General features: G+C 40.7%; 1 protein-coding gene across 5 annotated transcripts in view; it reads right to left on the reverse strand.

Annotated features, from left to right (window-relative positions):
• The window catches only part of LOC147724100 (opsin-5-like), a 1,241,395-nt gene that overhangs the window by 729,926 nt on the left and 484,056 nt on the right, over positions 1-27,413 (reverse strand). For 2 of the 5 annotated variants that reach the window (XM_086965682.1, XM_086965684.1), the window contains one exon: positions 3,374-3,461. The exons of 1 other annotated variant lie outside the window; for it this stretch is intronic. In XM_086965682.1, the coding sequence (XP_086821808.1) occupies positions 3,374-3,461 (88 nt within the window). Of the gene's footprint in view, positions 1-3,373; positions 3,477-27,413 lie in introns of those variants that run through there. 2 more of the 5 variants (XM_086965681.1, XM_086965685.1) reach the window with 1 other exon arrangement.

Below are 27,413 nucleotides of genomic sequence, written 5' to 3' on the forward strand. Positions count from 1 at the left end.
AGATAACTGTAAAGGAGGGTTCTTTATTTTATTTAATGCATTAAAGGAACTGTTACTGCTGTATCTATTTTTGTGATAGAAAATGTAATGCAGAAGTAATCCTTTTCCTGTATCATGTAAAAATATTCAATAAAGCTTCGAAAAAAACTGCAGCAGTTTCTGTCAAAGGGTGTCGGGGCTCTGCCCCCTTTACATTCACAGTCATTCAAAGCAATAATATAGCAATGTTGACATATTGTTTTCATTTAAAAAATACCCCTTTGTAAGTTTTTGGAACACATGGCACTGTCTTCCCCACTCACCAACAGCAGCATTTTTGCTGTGCCGATAACCATGCAGACACTTGACTCTCCCTGCGTTAACTACTTGCTCCCTGGGCAGGCCAAGTTTTTGCCGGGCTGACAATCTCACAGCCCTGAAGCCTGTGAAGTCATCAGCTTGGCAAAGACGTAGCATCAAGGCCTGGTCTCCATTCCCTGATGGCGTGGAAGCAAGGTTAGCCCCAGGCGTTTTAGATACAAGCTCGGTATCGATAAGCCTCCACGTCAATCAGGGAGTGGATAGCATTGTCACCACACCCTTGTGGGAGTCCACCCTGTGACGATTTTGGAATATATTTGTGGCAGGCAAGATGCCAAGAAATCGAGTCTGCACAGACTTCTCTTGTAGGGTTTGAGGCTTCCCTCCTGAATCCAGCTTTTCAGGACACCCGTCCTAGCGGGTGTCTTTTTTGAACACTGTCCTAGCGGGTGTCTTTTTTTAACACTGTCCTAGCGGGTGTCTTTTTTGAACACTGTTTGTGTCTGTTGGGCCAGTCAGACACATGATTTATTGAAGTGCCAGCATCTAGTCCTAATGGTGGAAGATTGCTGTCGGAACTTGTGGATGTCATGTGCGCGTGCACAACAGTTCACCAGCCAGGTAAGGATCTGTTATAAGGCGCTTTGAAGCCGTTCTGCATCGGTACTTGCTGAAGGAGTAAAGTGGTTCACCCTAAATGATGGAGACTTATTGAGTTTGGAGTATCTCGAACAGGAGGCATGCCCCATAAAACAATTTGCAGTCTGGGGTCCCAGTTTGAAACCAGGTTACACAAACCAGAAATGATGGTGTTTAGGATGGTGGCGACATCATCATGAAATTGAAACAGCATACTGGGCAGATCATTTTTATATATTTTCATGTTTTAGTCAAAGGTAGGAGATGAATTGTATCATTGACTTCTTCCACAAGGCCCTGGCTCTAAACTCACCCTCACATGAGACAGTTTTATCTTCCTGTACCTAGGTGAAAATCGAGTTTCGAATTGACAAATGTACGCTGGCGGTCTTCTGCCATCTTGCCCGTGTGCTTGCTGGTGATTGGTGGTCAAAAAATAGCCGTAGCTGAATCAGAAATTAACTGAAATGTTAATCTTTTTACTGGCTGGAGTTCAGAAAAGGAAGCTTTTCGATCTTTAGGAATGAATCTATATTATGTGATTACTGATAATAGTCCAGGCCAGCAACAATTCATGGATACATCAGAAGAGCCCCAATGGGGCCCTGCTCTATGCTTCACACGCTGTCACTGACCCAAGAGTCCAATCCATTATGGTCACTTTCTTAATGATCCACCGTAAAGTTTTATTGTATAGTGCACTAATCCCTCAGCACAGAAGCACTATATAAAACCGTTATATAAAATAAACAAGAATCATTTAGCAGCTTGACTGTCCAGAAAGACAGAGCTGAGAATTTGTGGGGCCCAAAAAGAGAGACCCTGAAAAGTCAACACTTGGAGCACAGGATGGGATGTGCTGCTGGAAGAAAGGGGATGTAGAAGGAGTGTAAATAGGGGATAGCAGGGCACCATTTCTAAGCACCTACACTTGAGTGAAAGGAGTTCGGGCGATTGTGAATTACTAGAGTAGGTGTCATTCACTTGAGGCAGGATTTGAATTCATAACTCCCTTTACTGCAGTTCCAAGGTTTGAACAGTAGTTAGAGAGGCTTCTTCATTTTAGTCTATCTCACTTACCTGCTCTGGAGTCAATTATTTTCCTCCCTATTATCGTCTTTCTCTCACCCATGAGCAGTTCAGTCTTAGTGATAGAATGATGTGTCATTTCACTGCTGACGTCACACCTCACTTTGCATTGCATATCATTTAATTTTTCATTTTTCACTGCTCAAAAGCAGTGGGGCAACTCTCCTACGCCTTAGCGGAGCAGCTGCCGCTGGTAAATGGTCTCTCACTTTGCATTGCATGTGACAGACTATTTACCAGCGGCGGCTCCTTCGGTAAGGCGGGGGAGAGTTGCCTCACTGCTTTTGAGCAGTGAAAAATGAAAAATTAAATGATAAATCATTTTATTTTTCCTCGCTTACTTCCTGCAGCTGAGCCAAGAATAAGGTCGTCCATTCCTATACGTCGACCCAGCTGCAGAAAGGAGGAGAAGTGGTAGGTAGCACTGCTACCAGTGCGCTTGACGGTTTGGCCGGCCGTCTAAGGTCAGCCAAACCGTCATGCGCACTTAGATCTGTCCACCTGAGCTGGGCTTTACAGCCGGGTGGAGAACAAGCAGAGGGTCGAAGGGCTTCAGTGAGCATCTAAGTGTGGTGCTCACACTAATCACGGCGCTGCTCTCATGCTGGGTAATACCAGCATGAGAGCAGCTCTGGATTGGCGTAGGGGACCCTGTGGCACGACTGTAGTTGAGTAACAGAGACCAGAAGAGCACAGACGCTGCAGAATGCAGCTAAAACAATGATTTATTAATTTCCCTCGCGCTGGCCTTCCTGCGCAGCCCCACCACTTAAATGACACAGCAGCCACCACTGAAAAAAAGATTCCCAGTTTGACAATAGATCAGCTTTTTCTTCACAAGTAAGGTTGCAGAAAACAAAAACACTGTGAATAAAATACAAGTGACTGCATTCTGAATTTGACATACGCGTAGGGAATTAATTATGTGGACTGTGGAACATCTCGGCAATGCTGAGTTAATGCATCTGCACTCTGGGTTTCATGATTGTTCTCCGAATCCGCCCCTCAGTGTTTTGACGTAGCCATGAAAAATGAAAACAGGGAAGTGACAATCAAAACCAAACTATAAGAGAGTGAGCTAATGTGCCTCTGATTAAGGTCTTCATTTGTTTCAGATTAACAGTTGATTTCACTCACTTCCCTTATTTAATATACTGCCTATTGTTCTGATTATAGCTCTAGTGGGCTTGGTCGCTTTCTAAAAATAACTAATAACAATAAAATGTAATACCTTACTATTTTTAAATGATGCCCTCCCAAATTCGATTTGCAGCAGTGATGCATTTTTATAGAGTGTTAAATTAAGAACAAAGAGCGTTGGGGAAAGGCACATGGATTTACTTACCGAATATTGCATAAATTATTCCAATAGTGATGTCAGCTGACTCGGGAATGTTTGAGTAGAAGGTTCTGTTACCCAGAGAGGAGGTCATCTAAAAAACAGTAAACTGTGAATACATATCTTGTTAGAATAACAAAGATATCGCGCTGAAAATTAACCACAAACAGACACTGTATATAGACCTTGTATCTGCCTAGACGTTAATAAATGCATAAGTTTCTTATAAAACTCACATAACCCCCACTTGTGATCATATCTAACTTCTATTCGTTTAATCCACCACAAAAAAATTTGGGTAAATGCTTGGCACGTTTTCTTCGACAGCACAATATTAATCCCAATTGGAAACAATCACCAAAAACAAGCAATAACCACTAGTTTAACCACTACCCTTGGGCTCTGTGATTGGCAGTGCAGGTCGGTGACCCTCCACAGTGGAGGGGCGTGGAGCGCCAAACGGACTGACAGGCATTGCAATAAATCACAATGCCTTTAGGCTCAAATAGCAAAGCTCTCAATCGTGAAACAGATTTAAAACAGGCCATGACTAAGAGCTCTGAAGCTGAGGGTCGAGGCAATGAGAGTTGTTCACAGTGCCTTTCAGTGGGCCAAAAAGATAAGAAAATAAAAATTGTACTTACCTACGATTCAACCTCCTGTTTTCTTCTTGAATGCCATCAAAAGCCTCAGCCACCCCCCTCCTGCAAATCCTGTTGCTGCTCTTATGCTTTAGATGAGCAGCATGAGAGCAGTGCCAGGATTGGATAGAGCAGGCTACCTCCCTCATCCTGAAGGCACTGGGTGCCTGTGGCTGACATGAGAAGTGAAATCCTCTCCACCCAGCTGCATCAGACAGCTGGGTGGAGAGGATTTCACTTCTCATGTCAGGCTGGACGTTGCAAGACAGCCGGCCAAAGTGACTTGCTCAGTGTAAACTGGTTTAGTGAGCACCTCTCCACTCCTGCCAGTCAGCAGCAATGGCCCTGCCCACAAACACTGCTCGGGCTGGGAGCAGGGAAAAATAAAAGGGTAATTCATTTTATTTTTCACCTTTGCTACACTGGCAGCAGGTGGGCAACGTTCCTCTGCCCAAATGGGGGGCGCCGCTATTGATCGAGTGCTACTCGCTGAAAGTGCTTCTACTCGTAGTTGGGGATAGTAAGCACTATAAAAATACAATTCAGTACAGTGCAGTTAATATAGATTAATGTTAAAACTTTGGAATTTCAGGATCTCCACCGAAAAGAATATAATCAGCATTTCAATTTACAATTGTTTCCTCTCCCTTCCAGGAAGCGCAGGAATAAGAGGCTGTCATATCTAATTGTTTCATTTAGACAGCGGTAAGTGGTGGATGAGGTAGTGGGAAGCCTCTGCACCTCTTGCCTTCTTTTCCATCCTTTCAAATTACAAGAGCAAAGCAGACTGACAGAACAAAGTGGAGCTAAGGACTGTTAAGGCTCTCACAGTCAGAGTGGGGAAAAAAAAAGTCCTTCCTTGGTAGCAGTAAGCTGTTGAGGAGGAAGATGTTCAGAGTCGCTGTTGGGTTTTATACCCTATCAGGGCTAGTCAAACGAGTAAGTTTACTCTTAAACTTTTCAGTAGCCTTACTACTTTTGGCTATACATTACTTACGAGTGTGAAGTTACTGATACATGTAGACTCATCCCTAGAAACAGGGTAAATCCAAATTTAGCAGGAGTATAACTTATTACTACCAAAATGGAGCAGTAGAATGTCCAGCACCATACATGGCCAACCCCTGTTACTTCAGCGCCCTCCCATAAAACAAAATGGAGACAGAATATATATATATATATATATATATATATATATATATATATATATATATATATATATATATATATATATATATATATATATATATATATATATATATGTATATATATATATATATATATTTATTTAACTGCCAAAGAATTGCCGCTGTAAACAGCAAGAAAATATGCAACCAAAGCTGTGGTTCCATCCACTGGTGATTTATTCTAAAAACCCAAACGTTTCAGCCACCAGCTGAACTTGAACCTCAATTTTACGTACATAATATTTTATGATAACATATCTTAATATCTTTTTTAATGTATTTTACAAAAATAATTACCTTATTTTACTTTGAATCTATAAAAACATGTAATTTAATTTTTAGTGCATAGTAAATAAGCATAAACATTTTACTTCAGGTAGTAGTTTTTTAAATAGATCTTTTAAAAAGTTAATTCAATTTAATATATTTAAATTAATTAATTCTTTAAGCTTTGGCTTTTGGGTGCTCCAGATATGTAAAATTCCAATATTTTGTGCCTCTGGAAAACTTCAGTAAGGCCAAATCTTGCTAATGGAGAAGGTCAGACAAAGTTCTCTCATAAGGACAAATGTGAATACTAAGGAGCAAACCTAACTCTTCAACCTGTTAATTTGGTTAGGAAGCAAACCATATGTGCTATGGAAACGAGTAATGGACACCCAACAGCATTGAAGTGGAATATTCCGTACAGCCCAATGTTACGAGCAAAAAGAATATGCCCAACACAAGGACAACTAATACATAAATTAAAGGAAATGACAGAAAGATATATTCAACTGGGCTACCCAAGAAATGTGTTACGAGATGCCCAAGAAAGAATTAGCAAAAAGACTCAAACAGAGGCACTCTATTAGACAAAAGCAGAAAATAAAAAAATAAAAAAAATTGGAACAAATAGAATTTTTTTAGAGTACAATTCAGCACATCCGACAATCATTTTTTTTTTAACCAAAGAACTGGGATATATTCTGAAAAGAAAAACTAATTACAGAAGTAGTGGACCAACACCCCGGAATAACATTACAAAAAAACTAAATCATTGGGATATCTTTCAAAACGGAGTAATTTCGAAGGAACTAAAGAAAAGAACTGGTTAACAAGCACTGCCAAAGGTTTTATAAAATGCAACTCATGCAAAGCTTGTCAATATGGAAGTAATCAGAAAACCTATACAACATTTGATGGAGAGAAAACAATTCAAGAAAGAATGACCTGCGAGGCTGAATTCATAGTTTACATATTTCGATGCAATTGCAATAAATATTATTTGAGGAGTACTATCAATAAACTCAAACTACTAATATTATAGCATATTAGAGCTATCAAAAATGGAGACACGAAATATCCGATGACGAATCACTTTGAAAATGTGCACAATAGCTCCCTAAAAGGTTTCAGCGGATATGGAATTAAACACATACCGAAAAATAGCAGAGGAGGAAATAGGGAGCAAGAATTAAGGAGAGCAGAATCAAAACTAATAATCACGGTGGGCACAGAGGCTCCTACAGGACACAATACAGATGCGGAGCTATTTGTACACCTGTAACCACTGTAGATGGCCCCTCTTTTTATGAATCATCTCAAGGCCCAACAGGAACAAACTTTGCGAAGGACAAAATGAAGATCAGAGATAAAGAACTCTCCCCCCCCCCATATTAAGTGACTGAACCAACAGACAATTTTTAAAAAATTCTGATAAAACTTGAAAAATTGAGGGGTAATCGGTAAACAATGACACCACATACAAATACAATATTTTTGACAGAGTCTAGTGTGTTTGGGAATATGAGTAAATGAGATACTATTTCAGAAAAAAAGGCCACTACGACTAATTAGAGTAGGTAGAGAAAATATTGTTAAAATGAATAAAGAGAATACAGCAAAGAAATAAGGCCAGGAAAAGAGAGCATGAGTCCCCTTAATGACAAGATACCACACCAGCACTTAATATCTTTAGAAAATATGGTGCAATAAATACAAGTCACCTTACATAACTGTATTCGCACAAGACACTTTATAAGGTACTAGCAGCCCGCCCCGACGTTGTCCGGGGCAGAAGGGGCTGGGGGCAGCACCGCTGCAGGAGACGTGCGGCAGAGCGGCCATCAGCGGGAGCAGCAGAGCGTACATACCAGCTCCTGTGCCGCCGCTCCTCCCCGCATGTCGGGTCTATGTCCCTTGCTCCTTCCTGCGCTCCCACCAGCATCGCCGCTCCTCCCCGCGCTGGGCACTCCAATGTTGTGTGTCGGTCCCGCGCCACAGCTCCTCCCCGCATGTCGTGTTTTGTTCCCTTGCTCCTTCCCTTGCTCCAGTCCGGACAGCGAATGTTGCGTTGACATGACGTCACGCCCACACGCCATTGCGCCTCTCGCAAGAGTTGTGACGACGCCGAACGCCGCGCGCAATCACTGTATCCATACGCCCATACAGACTACTTATCCCCTAACGTCCCCCCCCCTAATGTATATGGTGTTGTTCTTCTATAGCCTATGTCCATCTCCTGGACCTCCCCTTTCCAACGCTGTATTGGGTGTTGTGATTGGTGGTGTACTTTTCGAGTTTAACTGGCTCAAAGGACACAGTTCTCTCTTTATAATAGTAGTATAGATGTGCAATAGAGTTATGATAATAAGGGGGTAGCACGTCATTTTATTCATTTATAGGATATAACTGCAAATGGCATTTCAGTTTCTTAGAAAAGGTAGCAGCAGGAGACACTATAACAAGTACATGTTAGAAAGTCGAACGTCAAATAAAGAATGACAGCAGTCATTTTACGAATATGTATAAAACAATAGAACATTCTAAAAAGTATTTGCAATTTAAGTACAGGAAAAAAATGTATCAGTTAGTCATCCTATTTTATTGAAATGCCTAGGAATATGCCAGTAGATATTTAATTGAAAGACAAAGGAAACCTTATGAGAATGCAGAGTTCACGGGAGATGGCTCCGGAGTTCCACGCCTCCGGATAGCCGTCACAACCTCGGCAGCGAATCCCAGCGGTAATGGAGTTAGGCGCTTGGCGTTTTAGGAGTGGAGTTACGGGAAAATGAACCGCGGTTTGCCGTTCCCTTGATCTGGAGCTCCTTTGGAATGATTAAGAGCTTGCGGCAGAGAGAAAATCAACGAGGCTGTATTTCCCGTGCAAGTGCCCCGTGCAAGTGCAAGTGCTCTCCCCTCGCTCACTCACTCAACCCCCGCCCCTGGCTGCCCGTGAGGATTTCTTGTCAGGATTTGTGGCTGCCAGCTGCACAGGACAATAGATCTACTCCTGCAACGTTTCCAGAAGGAAGGAAAGCCCCGGCCCCTGGAGTGATAAGCAGAGTAAGCAGAGAGGCAGACTGTCCTCCATCTCATCCTACACACTTTCTGCAAGCTAAATGTGAGGTGAGGGGGAGATAACAAGAGACATTAAGGCAGTTTATCAAGACTGATTTGCTGTGTGCTATCGCTATTCGCTACGCCTGCCCTGATAAACATTTTGAACCCCGCTGGGTGGTATGGGGAGGCAGTTGAAAGACAACGAAGAAAGTGAGGAAGCAGGTAAAACTGCGAAAATTGAGTTAACTGCCCGTCTCAAAAGTAAAACACACCTAGCCCTTGCTAGAAAAGCTGCACGGCTATCTGCTAAAGAAAAGGAGAAGGCTAAGAAAGGAGAGGGAAGCTCAGTTTCACCCGTTACGGGGAAGGATTCTACAGTTGAAAACTCTGAAGATGAACTCCACACCACTCTAACTTCTCCCCCTAATGGAAGGGTAGGAGAACTAGGAGAAGTTGGAGAAAAAGATGGGGGAGGAAGCCACATGGAAGATGCGACGGAAAACACTCCAGCATCAACTAAAAATGTTGCGTGGGTCGAGTCACCTCCAGGTGAGAAAAATATGAACAGAGTGAAGGAGAAAATAGACTTTCCCTTATTTGAAAAAAAGACTGTGTGCATTCCCCAAAATCTCCGCGGCCCTGCTTGAAGAGAACTCAGAAACAGAAACTGAAACTTCAGCTATATCCCCAGTAACAGTGGTAGGGAATGACTCTCTCATACAACCACCCGAGATAGTCCCACAAATGACATTTGTAGCTCCCTCACCCTCAATGTCAAGTGGATCGGTAGCGGCAGAAAAGCTTCAACCAAGTAGCATAGCATCTGAAACGGAAGCAAGTTTGATCATGATTAATGAAGATCCTAATATAGAGATATTATCTGAGCAGAGCACATCATCCACTTCAGCTCTTCAATCTCCCTCTCTCCCACTTGTCGGAGCGCCCCAAGTAGGGAATTTAAAGGGCTTAACACCTGCAACCTTAACATCGGCGACCCAGTTGCTTCAAAAGGGGGACAGTGGCAGCCCCGAGAAGGAAGTGTGCTACCAAATGGACATTCGCGAGATGTTAAACTTAATTCTGGATGAGATCCGGGAGATAAAGTCAAATCAGCAAGTTGAGATAGCTGCTCTTCATTCTAGATTGGAGAAATTCGAAAAATCGATGCAAGGACTACCCACAAGATTGAACGAAGCGGAGGAAAGAATATTGGCTCTTGAGGATCACATCCATCACGCAAGAAAAGAGGCTGAAAAGACCGCAAGAAAAAAGACCCTCCTGGAAAGCAAACTTGAAAACAAGCTCGAGGAGCTTGAGAACCACTCCCGAAGATCCAATCTTAGGATAGTGGGGGTACCTGAAGGACTGGAAGGCACAAATATGCTCCAGTGTGTCAACTCCTTTATCCATCAAAAAGTACTACCAGAGTTTGACGGAGATTTGTCCATTATGAGAGCACATCGGGTCCCGGCACAGAGGTTTGCCAATTCAACTTTTCCAAGAACCATCCTAATGAACTTTGCTGATTTCAGGATCAAAGAAGAGATTCTATCAAAAGCATTTCAACAAAGGCAATTTTCTGTTACTAAGACAATTAAATGCAGAATTTTTTCGGACATGACTGCTGCAGCTGCACGCCGCAGGAAAGAATTTGTCAAAATTCTCCACCTGTTTAAAATGAACGGCGCCCAAGCCTCAATTGCTCAGCAGTCTAAGTTAAAAGTTCTTGTAAAGGGAAAGTTCTATATGTTTTCCAACCTTGAAGAAGCTCAGTCTCTCCTAAAGGAGATAACTTCAGAAACGAATGTTTGAGCATTATCTACCAGCTCGCTGAGTAACAATGGTTGAACTAATGGAAAAGTTGCAATTTGTCTAAAAATGTTGTGTCTTCCGGTAATAAAATAGAATAGGATACATTTTCTTGACTGTCGAGGGGGGCATCGGGCTTATAGGGTGTTAAGGGTGTAACAAGAAGACACCCAGGTCATCAGGGGGGGGGATGTGGTCAGCGTGGGAGCAAGGGAAGGGATCACATCTCAGGGGAGGGTGGGGGTTCACCCGGGGAGAAAGCAGTAAAAAAGAGCAGAAGTGCTAGGCAGGGTTTATACCAAATTTTGAATGAAAGATTTAATGATGCGAAAACTTTATTATGGAAATGAAGAAGTGAAGTATCCTATCAGTAAATGCCAATGGTGTTTTAAATAAGCAGAAATATGGTGCTCTCATAAAATGGGCAATCTCTCAGAGTCCCCATGTGATATTTCTCCAAGAGACCCATTTAAAAACCAACACCCCCAATTTATTTATCCCGAAATATTTTTCCCATGTTTTTTTCGCTTCAGCTGGGGTGGCCCAGAGAGGCGTTGCAATTTACTTTTCAAGGAGACTATCTTGGGAAATCTTAAAAATAAGAAAGGATCCCAAAGGGAGATGGTTATGGGTAGCAACTAAAATCCAAGGGAAAGTAATGGATTTTGTAAACTATTACGGGTAAACATCCAACGAGGTGTCTAGTATTTTAGAAATCAACAACCTTCTAAGCGGGGCCCCTGGACAGATTATCATGAGAGGAGATTTCAACTACATACAAGACTTAAAAAAAGACAACTCTAATAAAAATAAGAAACAACTAAAGCCTAATACTAAAAAAGTCATGGGCGCCTTTATCTTGGAATACCAGCTTATAGATCCATGGCGTGCACCAAACCCAGAAAGGGTATCCTTCACCTGCTATTCACACCGCTTCCAGGCGGCATCAAGAATCGATTACTTTTTGATATCAAGATCGATTCAGATTTTAAGCTCATCTATTGGATGTAATCCCTTTTCCGATCATGGGAAAATAGAGCTGGAAGTTTATTAAGGAGGATGGGGCAGGGAGCAGTCCAGGTGGCAGCTGGACCGCACCCTGCTCCAGAATCAGGAATGGGTGGTTGGTTTAGAAGAATGGATCTCAGAATATTTTAAAATTAACAATGATATTGCAGAACCATTCTCGGTTTGGGAGGGATTCAAGGCGGCAGCACACGGCCAGATAATATCTTTTACATCTGCCTAGGCCAAAAAGAGGAGACAAAAGATATCTACGCTCCAAAAAGCTGTAGATAAAGACTATGCCTTACAGTTCCTCCTTTGCCCAAATCACCTGGAGCAAGCAAAGGCAGAGTTAAGGGATTTCTTTGTATTGGAAGAGATCAACAGTTCTAGAACCTTCCAACAAAGGATATACGAGGATAGCCAATTGGTAGGAAAGCTATTGGCGAACTCTGTGAGGTAAAAACAAGAGTCTGCTGCGATAGTAAAAATCAGAGACCCGTTAAATGACCAAGAGATAGTAGACAATAGTTCGATCCAAACGGCTTTTCTGGAGCATTTTAGTCGTATATACACCACTGAATATCAAGTAGGGGAAGGTCAGATTCAGGATTATTTTACGAACTTAGACATCCCAAAGATCACGCCTAATCGGGCTTTACAACTTGGGTTAGAAATGAACACAGGGGAAATAGCAGATGCTATTAAGGCAACACCAGGGGCTAAAGCCTGTGGGCAAGACGGGTTCCCGATCGAATTCTATAAAATCTTCATAAAAGAACTAGTAACTCCCCTAATGAATTTATTTAACTACATCAAGCTAGGAGGCGTGGTACCCGCGTCCTTTAAAGAAGCAATAATAATATCTGTTTTGTTAAAAAAGACAAAAGTCCAGAAGATATTAATTCTTATAGGCCAATAAGCGTTCTAAATTCTGACTATAAAATCTTAATGAAAATCTGGGCCCAACGTTTTATGCATGCGGCGCAAGAAGTCATACATAACGATCAGTCAGGATTTATAGCAGGCCGACTTATGGCCTCTAACACCGAATTCCTAATCCAGGCACTAGACTATTTTAATGTTAATTCAACCCCCGCCTGTATTCTTATGGTCGACGCGGAAAAAGCGTTCGACCTAGTTAAAAGGGCAACCCTGTTCCATTCTCTTACCAAATTCGGGTTCCCTGAACAAGTGATTAAGATGCCGCAGAACATCTATCAAGGTGCTTCAGCACAGATTATAATAAATTCAGAAAAAGCTGGTTCAATCCAAGTTAACCGCGGGACCAGGCAGGGCTGTCCTTTGTCTCCTCTCCTATTTATTTTTTTTATTGAACCTTTGGTTATTAAAATTAGAAATAACCCTGATATTCTCCCCCTATCTCCGGGATGGCGAAGCTCAAGCTTTTCGCTTTTCGCGGATGATATTATCCTTTATGCAAAGCCAAACAAGGAGAATATAGAAATCATTTAAAAAGAATTTAGAGCTTATGAACAAATAGGAGGTTATAAAAGTAATACAAAAAAACGGAGGTCCTCGCTTTAAACACCAGTCCTAGCCCCCTTCCATCATGCTTGCGTGTCCAGGCCGTAAGTCGTGACCCTATTAGATATCTAGGCATATTTGTAACCTGTGATTATCATCAGCTCTATCTCCTTAACTACGTGAGAATGAAGAATAAAATCAAGAATCTTCTCTCCCAATGGCTTTTAATCCCCCTCTCCTTGATTGGCAGGATATCTCTGATCAAGATGTCGATTCTACCTTTATTATCATTTTTATTTAGTAATGTCCCTATTAAATTGAATTCTATTTTTTTAAAGATATTGAATCTATGATCAGAAGTTTTTGTTTGGGGGGGGGAACCCCAAGGGTAAAGTTATCCGTAATTCAACTTCCAGTTGAGCAGGGGGGACTCGCTCTTCCACACATAAAAACATATTATGAGGCAGCCTTTCTGGATTTGGTGGCTGGTCTGATGGGTTCTAAACACAAACGAGATAGCTTCTTCTTAGGAAAAATGTTACAAGAGTCCGATTCTTAAACTCAGGTATTTTTAAAGACCGCAAAACTCTTGAAAAGGACGAGATATAAGACCCTGAAAGAACATCTATCCAGATTACAGTCCTTTTTTAAGAAAAATCTTAGCTCCTCAGATTCCCAGTTTTTAAGCTTACTAGAGTGTTTCTGTCTGGGCCTCCAAATTAGTAATAGCCGAATATTAAACTGGGAGAATTTGGGATTTCGAGAGTTAAAACAGTTCTTTGTTCAGAACGGAATTATTTCGTGGCAAGAAGTGCTGGCTAGAACAACCACTCCCGTGCGACCAACGCTTTTTGAACATCTACAAATTGTTCACTTCCTGAGAAGAACTATTGGTGGACTTCTCCCCACAATGGGTGAGCTGGTAACACTCCTCTACGAGGCCAAAACCAGCGGCATAGGAAATTGGTACAAGAGGCTCCATTGTGCCGGGTAATTAGACACAGTGGATAGCCATCTTGAGAAAAATTTTAGTCAAACACTGTGTAAATTAACACATAAGGAATGGGAAACTATAAGTTTGTTAGGCTATAAATCATTACGTGCCGCTAACTTTAAGAGGATGGCCTTCTTGTCCCGCTGGCTGGCGTACTGGACTCCGGAAGCACTCGAGAAAAGGTTCCCAGAGGTCGAGAATAAATGCTTTAGATGCCAGGCCGCTAGCCAGGGGGGATGGCTCCATACTTTTTTTTCTTATCCCCAACTGAAATCTTTTTGGGAGGCCATACTCTTAGACATTGAGGAGGCTATAGGGAAAACACTAATACCCTCTGCCGAATTAGCCCTCTTTGGCATATCTAAAGATAGAGGTACTCTCAATGAGAGCGAGGAAATATTTGTGTTTATTTCCTGTACAGTTGCTCGATCCCTAATACTTCAAAATTGGAAATCCAAGGAACCTCCATCCCATCTAAAATGGTTTAACAAAATGAGGAGGTCCCGGAATTTCGAAAAAGCTTATGCCTGTAGAGTGGGAGCAGTTAGAAGTTTTGAAAGAAAATGGAAGTATTTTGAGAATCTGGAGGCAATAAAAGGGGGGTTAAGTTAGAAATTAGATTGAATACTAAAACTAAATTTATATGATCTTAAAAGCAGTCTTGAAATGTTGCTAGACGCAATTAACAAGCAAAATTCTCAGCAAAAGCACTTTATTCTAGGTTGGATTGCACTGCATCTCACTTGCACTCTATGATCAAAGTTTGCGGAGGCTGCACATTGCTTGTATTAGGTTGGATTGTACTGTATTGCACTTGCTCTTTATGATGATCAGAGTTTGCAGATGTTGCACATTGCTTGTAGTTGAAAATCAATTAATATTTTTTGTAACTGGGATTACAATAATGACTGCTTTCGAGTTTTAAGTATTCCAAACCTCTCCCCCTTTTAGCCTGTTTTTGTATTTATTTCGATTGCTTAAATTTCTAATTCATGAATTGTACCTTAACTATGCTCTACTCAATAAAAACATGTGGAAAAAAAAGAGAATACAGAGTTCACTTGAAAAAATTTTTTGGAATAAAAAGATTTAAACCTTACATTTCTTTTTTTTAAGTATGACATATGAGAGTGAATGATCTCTAAAAATAGGACATTTAATGGTACCTTTAAATAATGTATGCACTAGTCACTTTCAGCAATCGAATGGTAATTGCAGAGGGACTTTAAATGATGCATTGAAACAAACTGGAAACCTCGAAAAATGGTGGTGAAAACGAACCGGCCCTAAAAAGTAATCCACACTCTAGTAGCCAACTGGGCGTGCAAATAGTGGAAGGACAGACTAAATAGGTGAGAGGATGCCCAGAGAAGAGTAAATGGAGACCCAGTAGAAGGTGTAAGGTGAAACACATTGGCCTGAGAGGAAGATAATGTCATATCGAATCTTGTAATGGATTTAATAAAATGAAGATAAATTACATAAACAAGCATCTAACCTGCGAAGCTTGGTGTCTATGGTGTTGAGACGGTGGAGCCACGGAGGGCGAGGATTCTTCGTGTAAAAAATAAATATATATATATATATGTGTGTGTGTGTGTGTGTGTGTGTATATATATATATACATATATATATATATATATATATATATATATATATATATATATATATATATATATATATATATATATATATATATATATATATTACCTACTGGCGGTCGCCAGTAGGTAGTTATAGTTAGGACCTAGTTTCCATAGGAAATCCGCAACATTCTATTGGGAATAACTTTGGCGCCCATTGATGAATCTTCGTGAATTTCTCAAAGAAGGTGGCCCGCTCCGCTCGGCTCCTTCCCTGAAAGTTTTGGGGGATTCGTGAAGTGGGGGCTGAGATAAAAGGGGGTCCCAAAACGTGTTATCCCCATGTTATTTTCTATAGGACTATTAGACACGGCTACAGCCCGAACGGCTGAACGGAATTACAAGAAATTTGGCAAAATGGTAGAGTCTGATTCGCAGACCGCCCTTTTGTGTAAATCCCTCCAGTAGTTGTTGAGAAAATCGAATTTGAAAAATGTATATATCTATAAGAGCGCACCGTGCGAGCACTGTGCGAGCACCCCGCAATTTTTCAGAAAAAGTAATAAAAAATTGGGGGCCTTGGGGGTCCTTGTGGGACCCCCTGAGCAGGCCTAGAGGGTCAGGGTGCTTCTACCCTGACCCCTCAGTCTACCGAGACACAAGATGGCTGCCAACAATTTCTGTTTTGGAGTGTTGACAGACAGTGGCAGCCAATCAGCATGCCTTCCTGAGAAAGCTGCATGCTCATTGGCTGCCAACACTTCAAACCAGGAAGTGTTGGCATCCATCTTGTGCTCGGTAGACCGAGGCACATGAAAGCAGAAAAACAAACGTGTAGAACACAAAAAGGGGGCAGGGGAGACACACCCTGACCCCCTTGGCCTGCCCAGGTGGTCTCAAAAGGACCCCCAAGGTCCAAATTTCTTTTTTTTTAAACCCGGTCTGTTTTTTTTCAAATTATCCCCCAGGGGGACTAAATCGTGGGGCACAGTGATAAAGAAGTGTGGGGGGTCCCCAATCCCCCCCACACTACCCCGGGGACCGCCGCCCCCCGGGGCAAAGCAATGCAGCCCCTTGGCACATACTGGAGGCTCCTGGTGGGCTAGTTGGCCTCCAGGAACCCCCAGTATGCAAGGGGAATTAGTTCCCCTCTGCAAACGTGCAGGGGGCTGCGTTGCAGAGAGGTGTAAAATGGGGCATAGCCTCATTACACCTCTCTGCAATGCAGTCCCCTGGCGCATACTGGAGGTTCCAGGTGGGCTAGTTGGCCTCCAGGGACTTCCAGTATGCAAGGGGAATTAGTTCCCCCTCTGCAAACATGCCCGGGGGCTGCATTGCAGAGAGGTGTAAAAAAGGGTGTGGCCTCATTACACCTCTCTGCAATGCAGCCCCCTGGCGCATACTGGAGGTTCCAGGTGGGCTAGTTGGCCCCCAGGGACCCCCAGTATGCAAGGAGAATTAGTTCCCCCTCTGCAAACGCGCCAGGGGGCTGCGTTGCAGAGAGGTGTGAAAACATTTTTTTTTTATATATTAAAAATATGTAATGTAATTTAAAAAAATATATATATAAAAATAAATCATTTAAAATAATGTAGTAAATCAGTATAAAAAATATAACAATTAATACATTTAAAAATTATCATTTACAAAACCATCGAAATTCACTGAAGAAACCATAGGTTTCAGTCATGTTATAGTTAGGAATTACCATTTAAAAAACCTTTGAAATTTACTGAAAAAACCATAGGCTTCAGCCACTTTATAGTTAGGAATTAGCATTCAAAAAACCTTGCAAATTCACTGAAAAAAACCATAGGTTTCACACACGTTATAGTTAGGAATTAGCATTTTAAAAACCTTTGAAATTCACTGAAAAAACCATAGGTTTCACACCAGTTATAGTTAGCTGGTCATTTTACTCATACAAAAAACCTCTGAAATTCCCCCGTTATAGTTAGTTCAGCTAACTATAACTCGCGCGCCCGCAATGCACTGCTGATGACGTCACATATTACATCACTCACGACATGGTCAGTGACATCGCTCATGACATCACTGATGACATCTCAAATGACATCACTGATGACATCAACCTTGTGAAAGAGTGGCAAACCTCCTCTCACTCTAATATAACCTTTGATACACATATTCAAAAATAGAAACAAACATTTTCAAGAAAATGGAGATACCAATACCAGTTACAACAACTTATTCCAGCATCTACTTCCACATCCACTCATTCACCAACAGTTCTATATAGTCACTCATACATGTACTCAATCATCATATGTACTCATACACCTATACATCCTGTTACACACCGATACTCATCCATAGAGTTACTTACACACATACTCACACCTGCAAATAAACTATTGAACATCCATTTATTTGCATATACAGCTATACACACAAACATACACATACTGACTCTGTTAAATGATCACTTATAGAAACACATACTTAGTTATACAGGAACTCTTCGAATCTCTAACTCTCATAAATACTCATTTATATACACTAATACTCACATATAGTAGTTTAACATATATGTACTTAGTCATAAAGATAGTATTGAGACAGTCATCCACTCACTAACATACCTATACACGCACTCATCCACCCATACAGTCCTGCACACATGCTGTCTTCAAAACACATATAAACAGTGAGTCACTCAGTATTGCATCTATGTGCTAAGTAATATCCCCCACCAAACCATATAAACACTCAGACACTCATACTGATACTCAAAAAAATAACTAGTAACCTATATAGACACTCATGTAGTTACTCACCAACCCATGCAGCCACTTATTCAGAAAATGTGTGAGACTGATACAGATATGTACATATTTAAACATTACTCACTAACCCATGTATTCACTAAGATAAAATGAATCAGTCAGTTATACAATCAATTTTACAAAAAAGTCAGCCATTTAGACACTTACTTACCCATGTATTCCTCCATCGCCCTTTAGATATACATATATAAAAAATATTTATTTTTCAGAAAGACACACATCCACTGGATGATGTCATCAGTGATGTCATCAGTGATGTCATTGGAGATGTCATCAGTGATGTCATGAGTGATGTCACTGACCATGTAATGAGTGATGTAATATGCGACGTCATCAGCAGTGCATTGTGGGCGCGCGAGTTATAGTTAGCAGAACTAACTGTAACAGGGGAATTTCAAAGGTTTTGTATGAGTAAAATGACCAGCTAACTATAACTGGTGTGAAACCTATGTTTTTTTCAGTGAATTTTGAAGGTTTTTAAAATGCTAAATCCTAACTTTAACGTGTGTGAAACCTATGGTTTTTCAGTGAATTTGAAAGGTTTTTTAAATGCTAATTCCTAACTATAACGTGGCTGAAACCTATGGTTTTTTCAGAGAATAGATATATATATATATACATATATATCAAACAGGTTCCTCTCTAGGAGAAAGAAATTGAGTCGCTCATCATCCGTGGATTTGAAAGGCATTTATTTTCTTTGCCGAATGCAGGTTTGGCAGTTCCTGATGCATTTCGGTCAGACACTGACCTTTCTCAAAGGAGAAGGACGCCACGGCAAGTTCTAGGTAAAACAGCTGCCCCAGCACAAGTGTTATTTATGAGGGTCCTGCCCTCTGGTGGTCGCCTCATACGGCTGGCTGTCTCCCAAGGTGGGCTGGTATTTGTAGTACGCTGCTACCTTAACTCAGTTATTGATGCCATTTTTCTAATGCTGCAAGATGATTTTCACGGACTCCCCGCATGCCGCTTTTTAGGCTGCTGGGGACCTTTCCAAGGTCCAGTCCTTGGAGGCTGCTCGAGTACCCTTGTGCTTTCGCTTAACTCAAAGCGGTCCGGGTTCGGGCAATGTTCGGCGCTCTTAGTGGAGGAGCGTAACTCAAGGCGGGACCAAGCCTCAATATATCAAACAGGTGCCTCTCTAGGAGAAAGAAATTGAGTCGCTCACCATCCGTGGATTTGAAAGGCATTTATTTTCTTTGCCGCTTGCAGGTATGGCAGATCCTGATGCATTTCGGACAGACACTGACCTTTCTCAAAGGAGGAGGACGCCACAGCAAGTTCTAGGTAAAACAGCTGCCCCCGCATGAGTGTTATTTTTGAGAGTCCTGCCCTCTGGTGGTCGCCTCATACGGCTGGCTGTCTCCCAAGGTGTGCTGGTATTTGTAGTACGGTGATACCTTAACTCAGTTATTGAAGCCGTTTTTCTAATGCTGCAAGATGATTTTCACGGACTCCCCGCATGCCACTTTTCTGGCTGCTGGGGACCTTTCCAAGGTCCAGTTCTTGGAGGCTGCTCGAATGCCCTTGTGCTTTCACTTAACTCAAAGCGGTGCAGGTTCGGGCAATGTTCGGCGCTCTTAGTGGAGGAGCGTAACTGAAGGCGGGACCAAGCCTCAATATATCAAACAGGTTCCTCTCTAGGAGAAAGAAATGGAGTCGCTCACCATCAGTGGATTTGAAAGGCATTTATTTTCTTTGCCGCTTGTAGGTATGACAGTTCCTGATGCATTTCGGTCAGACACTGACCTTTCTCAAAAGGAGGAGGACGCCACGGCAAGTTCTAGGTAAAACAGCTGCCCCAGCACGAGTGTTATTTATGAGAGTCCTGCCCTCTGGTGGTCGCCTCATACGGATGGCCTTCTCCCAAGGTGTGCTGGTATTTGTAGTACGCTTCTACCTTAACTCAGTTATTGATGCAGTTTTTGTAATGCTGCAAGATGATTTTCACGGACTCCCCGCATGCCGCTTTTCAGGCTGCTGGGGACCTTTTCCAGTCCTTGGAGGCTGCTCGAGTGCCCTTGTGCTTTCGCTTAACTCAAAGCGGTCCTGGTTCGGGCAATGTTCGGCGCTCTTAGTGGAGGAGCGTAACTTAAGGCGGGACCAAGCCTCAATATATCAAACAGGTTCCTCTCTAGGAGAAAGAAATTGAGTCGCTCACCATCCTTGGATTTGAAAGGCATTTATTTTCTTTGCCGATTGCAGGTATGGCAGTTCCTGATGCATTTCGGTCAGACACTGACCTTTCTCAAAGGAGGAGGACGCCACGGCAAGTTCTAGGTAAAACAGCTGCCCCAGCACGAGTGTTATTTATGAGAGTCCTGCCCTCTGGTGGTCGCCTCATACGGCTGACTGTCTCCCAACGTGTGCTGGTATTTGTAGTACGCTGCTACCTTAACTCAGTTATTGATGCAGTTTTTCTAATGCTGCAAGATGATTTTCACTGATTCCCCGCATGCCGCATTTCAGGCTCATATAGCTGCCAAAGATTTGTCGCTGTAAACAGCAAGAAAACTTGCAACCAAAGCTGTGGTTCCATCCACTGGTGATTTATTCTAAAATGCCAAACGTTTCAGACACCAACGGGCCATGAACCTCAATTATACATACATATTTCTTAAAGATAACGGGCCCGATGTAGGTGCCCTAATACTGGTCGGAAACGGCCGTATTCAGCCGTTTCCGACCGGTATTACGGTTTTCAGATGTAGGGCATGTATTTACAGAATCGGTATTTTACCGATTCTGTATTTACCGATTCGGTAAAATTACCGAATCGGTAAATACAGACTCGGTAAAATACCGATTCTGTAAATGCAGATGTATCTGGCACATGTCAGAGTGCCACAGGGCTTTAAGAATCGGTATTTTACCACCCAATCCTATTGGGTGGTAAAATACCGAATCCAGGTATGCATGCACATGTGTGCATTCACACCTGTGCAATGTGACACACAGACATGCCCTTAGGACGTGTCTGTGTGCCACATGGCACACAAGTCCGGAATTGGGGTGCTAGAGGGTGTCAAAGTGACACCCCCTGCACCCTTGCAAAAATCGGTATTTACCGAATCGGTAAATACCGATTCGGTAATGACCATTGATTCCTATGGGCTGCAAGGCCCATAGGAATCAATGGGCTTTACCGATTCGGTATTTACAGAATCGGTAAATACCGAATCTGAAATACCTACATTTCCCCTAATCTAATTTACCACTTCTTAAATACCGAATCTGTATGATTCGGTATTTTAGAAGTGGTAAATTAGAATTACCTACATCGGGCCCCTGATATCTTAATATCCTTTTTGATGTATTTTACAAAAATAATTACATTATTTTAAAGTGATTATTTACAGAAATATTGTAATTTTTAATACGCAGTAAATAAGTATAAACATTTTACTTCAGGTAGTATTTTTTTAAATAAATCTTTAAAAAAGTCAATTCAATGTAATATATTTTAATTAATTAATTATTTAAGCTTTGGCTTTTGGGTGTTCCTGATAGGTAAAGTTTAATATTTTGTACCTCTGGAAAAGTTCAGAAAGGCCAAATCTTGCTAATGGAGAAGGTCAGACAAGGTTCTCACATAAGGACAAATGTGAAAACTATAGAACCAAACCTGACTCTTCAAGCTGTTAATTTGGTTAGCGAGTAAGCCAAATGGGCTTTGGAAGTCTGAACACCTGGACAGGAGGAGGGATCCTTCCAAGTGTACCACAGGGTACTTCCCCTCCAAATTATGACACTAAAGTTGGGGATAGGATTGTGCTCAATGCTATGCCACTTGGAGTTTCACAGCTACCAGGAATAGAGCAGAGTAGGGGGTTTAATCAACTGTACTTGCAGAGTTGATTCTTGGGCAACACTCCTCCGAAATCTAATGAAAGATATACATGACTTCTTGCTGCACAAAGCCAGCAACTCTAGACTCATTGTATTGGCTGGAGACTTCCAGACAGGCAAGGGGAACAGAAATATAGGCCAGCAGATTTCCTGCAGGGCAACAGGCTTAGTCCTAGCCTAGAGGAAACTGGCAGCACGCAGATCCACATTCTGGAAAGTACTGGGGTAGGGTCCACATAGATTCTGACAAACATGGGTACCGTGCAGTCCTTCTTATCCTTTCCTCCCATTTCATAATTATCTCTGTCCAGAAGCAGTTGACTCTCCTCCGTCAAACAAGAGCCCTGCGGTCGCAACTTTATTGTCTCCTACATAAATGAAACTGTCATTTTTTTCTCCTACATCTACCTCATTTCCCACCTTTCAGCTGCAGGGCCCACATTTTTACCATACCTCCTTCTTTCTTCGGGGATTAATTCATCTGCAATATTGTTTAACCTAGCTACCACGCATACTCCTTTCCAAACACTGACAAAGGGATTGCTCTTCTAGTGCAGGAACTTAGTAATATAGACCCCTAGGTAAGCTTATATATAGCTTACTGCACCATGGCACTAACCTAAACTCTTCACAGGTGGAAGTGATGTGTTCTGTTAGTTTGTTCCATACATGCTTTCTCTACTAAGGGACCGATTACGATCTCTTTAGGAAGAGCTCCAGATGGGATTCTTTAGTGTTGAATCTGATTCAGAACTCTTGTTTCCTACCAAATCGGTCAGTGTTCCCACCGGCCGATTACAATGTCCAGAAACCATTCGAGCAGTCTGAATTGGTTCCGAAAGCATTGGGTTGGTCTGTGTCTTTTGGAGTCGAATCGTTCAGCTCTATGGGCATGGTTTACGGACGAGCAGTGATGAGGACCAATTCGGACAGCCGTTCTAAATCGGTTTGCCCGAGATGTAACAGCTTTCGAATTTGGTCGTCTCTACCCAACCATGCACAATGTGGCAGGCACCATGGGGTTTTTCACAGCCATCCCTTTTTCCAATGGGAGCCTGTGTTCTCAGTCAGAACACAGGCTCCTATTGAAGTCAATGCGTGTCCGACTGAACGATGTTGGGAAGCACAGTAATCAGCCGTTCCGACTAGCAGGACACGATTCGGTGGGAAACAAGTCCCAAACCGATTCGTTCAGGACAGTTCCCTAACAAGATCATAATCAGCCCCTATGTTGTTTAGCCTATATGTCTTGTTTTATTGACTTGTTCCTCAAGTGTTTACCAGAATACGAGTTTTCTTCCATTTCATGTGTTTTCTCATTCCTTTGGCCATGGGAACTCCATCTCTCTGTATATTGACATTATCTCACCTAGTCATCCGCCAATAGTGGTGACCAGGCTCACACTCTGCCAGAAACAATGTTCTTTCAATTCCTTTGACCATGTCCAAGGGCGCCTATTCCTTACAGGGCATATGCCAGGCTCAAGAGGACAGAGAGGTGCAGGCTCCAAATTTACTCCTGAACATCAATAAATCTACAAACCAGGCAACATATGCATATTTCCATTACTTTTTGGAGGGTGGGGACTAGGTCATTTTCAGTACATCGACTCAGGGTCACTGTGCATGTGTGCACACAGACATAAACAAACACACACAAATACACAAGGACACACACACACATACACACTACCCAACTACTGATTTGCATCCCAACAAAATGTCTTTGACACAGTATAAACTTGATTCATGGGAACCGGAAAGCAATGATAGCAGAGTTAATTTGTTCATCAGAGCCTCACGGAGAGTGTACAACAGTATCAGTAACTACGGGCAGGACACTACAGTGGGCATGTGGGGGTGAATGGCACATTCTAATATATTATGTTTTAAAGTAACTTCATTGAACGTGGCAGTATAACTTAAATGTAATTCCACGACAATGTTTATTTAGTACACGGAAACCGCCGTAAATATGGTGTAACGAATATATAACTGAGGTTTTTTTTTCTGCCAACTCAACTCACGATAAGTGGCAACACGTAGAATGGCTTTATAAACATAAACCGGTAGTAACAAGCTTGTTCAGTGTGGTGTCATTTCAGGTTGCATTTGAAATATTCTCATGAGACCTCTTACTTGGTACATTGAGGTTAAACACACAGGCAGTGCGGATTAAACATCATAACAGGTACCAAATTGTCTTGCTGAGGCACAGCCTCATTATCGCAGCTGGTTTGACGCTTTACTGGAAGTGTTAGCACAAAAGCTCTTTAAACAGTTTTTGAATTCTGAAGACATTCCTCATTTTTTGTATTAATTTAACACTAATTCTTTAAGAAAGCAGTGTTCTTTTTTTCACTATGAAATAAGCAATATCTAAGTTTCCATTTCCAATGACCAGACACGACCCTAACTCCCAGGCCGGCCACATTGTTCATAATTAAATCTAATAGATGTGTTTCCTTTTATGCGAACGCGGGGCAGACAAGGGTGAAATGTCTGTTTTCTTCTCTTATAAATGAAAACTGTGTTTATCGTATTTCAATTTCCCTGTTGGATAAATCACTGACATTTTAAGACGTTTGTACTAATCTGAAAGTTCATGCTTTTGAGTTGTCTTTCCAATTTTCAGTTAATCAAACAAAGGTTAACACAAACAAAAGTGCTTTTGACAAACTGCAATAAAGTTATTTGTTATAAACAATGCTCTCACCTAAGATTTATTGGTGCGCAACCACTACATCACTTACTCTCATCATGTAAACACTACATACCACAGTGACCAATGTATAGAGTCGCTACTTCACTAACCTCTAGGGTTAGATTTTATTATAATAGGATAAACAACTGAACTAAAATTAAATAAAATAATACATTCAATTAATAACTATTCAATTCGAAAGTAAAAAAAGGATTTGTCTGTAATTTTTTATAAAATACATGATTTTGAACAGAAGATACTAGAGTTCAGCTTTACACAAATTTGGAATTCACATTTCTTTTTAATAATCCACCTCCTATTGGAGAGAAGTGACTAGCAAATTAACCTTTGGAGTTTAGATGCTGGAAGTGGAGGTGCAGGACTCAAAAGCTAAAGCAACGCTATAGTTAGGTGTTGAAATAAGGTTAAAAGTAACATTTAAAAAACAAAAAAACTCTTAAATTCATCAGTTATATTTTACTGAGGTTGATAACTTGCATTACACTATTATTTAATCTAAAAATATTTTTACTGTTTTTGTTCAAGTTAAATAACAAACATTTTAATTTTCCCTACACTTTACCATAGGGAGTCTGCATAGCTCTCCATATTGCAAGTATAGGGAAAAATACAATTTCTACTTTAACTTCAAAATAATTATTGAACATATTTTATGGTAACTATTAATGTAAATCCATTTTATATATTTACTTCTAATGTAAAAGAAAAAATGCTAATTCACTATTTAATTGATTTTGAATAAAAACATTAATGAAAGGAATTATATTAAAATAAAAGACATTCATGGAAATATATTAAATTAAACATATGATTCTTAAGCTTAAATTTCCATCTAAAGAAAACATTATTATAGTGTGCATTAATAATGATTAAAAGTAATGTAGAGATTTTTTTTTCATTAATGTAATGATTTTTGTTAACATTTATTGTAACATTTTATATTCAAAATCGGTTATTAAAATGCTGTATAATGAAATATTAAAATGTATTATTTTTTATATATATTTTGCACATTCATTTATTAAAATGTCCATCTATTTTAAATAATTTAATAATAAGTCCCCGCCTCCATTGCTTTCTATGGGAGAGTGTTGCAGTAAGAAGTGGCTGGTCATATGTAGGGCTAATTTACTTCTGTGTGTTTTTCTTAGCAATAACTTACACTCAAGGTTTTGTGACTAAAGAAATGTAGTAAAAGTAGGAATTATTTTCTATTTTAAAATAGAGAAAAAATATATTTTAGTGTAAAATTACTCAAAAGTGTAATTTACCTTTGTGATCAGGCCTCAACAGTCTAGTAATACCTAATTCTGTGACCCCTTCATGACTACCCTGAGCACCTCAGGTTGAATAGAATGACACATAATGAAAAGCATGTTTTCTGAGTCAAGTTCTAGGCTTTATACCAAATTTTGTGTAATTCTATTCAGTCTTTTTTTTGTATCTCTTCCCAACATTTCTTATGCAAATTAACAAGAGTAATCAATGTTTTTTACCCCTTTTGATTAGCCCCACTCAACGGGTCACCCCAAAACTTTCCAGGAAGGAAATGACATGGATGCACTGTTTTTTGGGAGGGGGGAAATTACACAAAAGTTATTAGCAAAATAAAAATCGATTTTCCAATGGAAAGACTGACCTAACCATAATTACATAATTACACAGTAGCAACTGCCACTGTGCAATCAATATATATATATATATATTCACTGAAAAAACCATAGGTTTCACACCAGTTATAGTTAGCTGGAAATTTTACTGACATAAAACCATAGAAATTCCAACGTTATTTTTAGTTGGACTCACTATAACAAGCGCGACTGCAATGCACTGCTGATGACATCACATATTACATCACTCATGACATCGTCAGTGACATCACTCATGACATCACTGATGACACCAGCCAGTGAATGTATGTCTTTCTGAAAAATTAATATGTTTAATATTTGTATTTGTAAAGGTTGATGGAAGAATAAATGGTTAAATACGTGTGTAAATGGATTTTTTTTAAATGATTGGTTAACTGCCTTATTAAGTGTATTTTATTGAATACATATATTAGCGAGTAACTTTTAAATAATGAAATATATGTATAAGTGTTTCACTTTGTGTATAAGTAGCTGCATGGGTTGGTGACTGACTCACTGTTTGTATGTGTTTTGAAGACAGCATATGTGCAGGACTGTATGGGTGGATGAGTGTGTATATGTGTGTGTTAGTGAGTGAATGACTCTCTCACTATTGTCTTTTTTAGTAACGACATATATTTTAATCTAGTGTATGTGAGTTTTGATGTATATAAGTGAGTATATGTGAGAGTAAGAGATTGTAAGAGTTCCTGTTTAAATAAGTATGTGTTTATATAAGTGATTGTTTGAGAGAGTAAGTATGTGTAAGTTTCCTGAGATGTAAGGAGGTAGTGTGTGTATAGTTTTATATGCAAATAAATGGATGTTCAATAATTTATTTGCATATGTGAGTATGTGTGTGAGTAACTATTGGATGACTGTCGGTGTATAACAGGATGTATAGATGTATCACTACATATGATGAGTGAGTATATGTATGAGTGTCTATATAGAACTGTTGGTAAATGAGTGGATGTGTATATAGATGGTGGAATTACTG

The sequence above is a fragment of the Lissotriton vulgaris genome, chromosome 4_1 (genome assembly GCF_964263255.1).
Source record: "Lissotriton vulgaris chromosome 4_1, aLisVul1.2, whole genome shotgun sequence".
Classification (NCBI taxonomy): Eukaryota; Metazoa; Chordata; class Amphibia; order Caudata; family Salamandridae; genus Lissotriton; species Lissotriton vulgaris.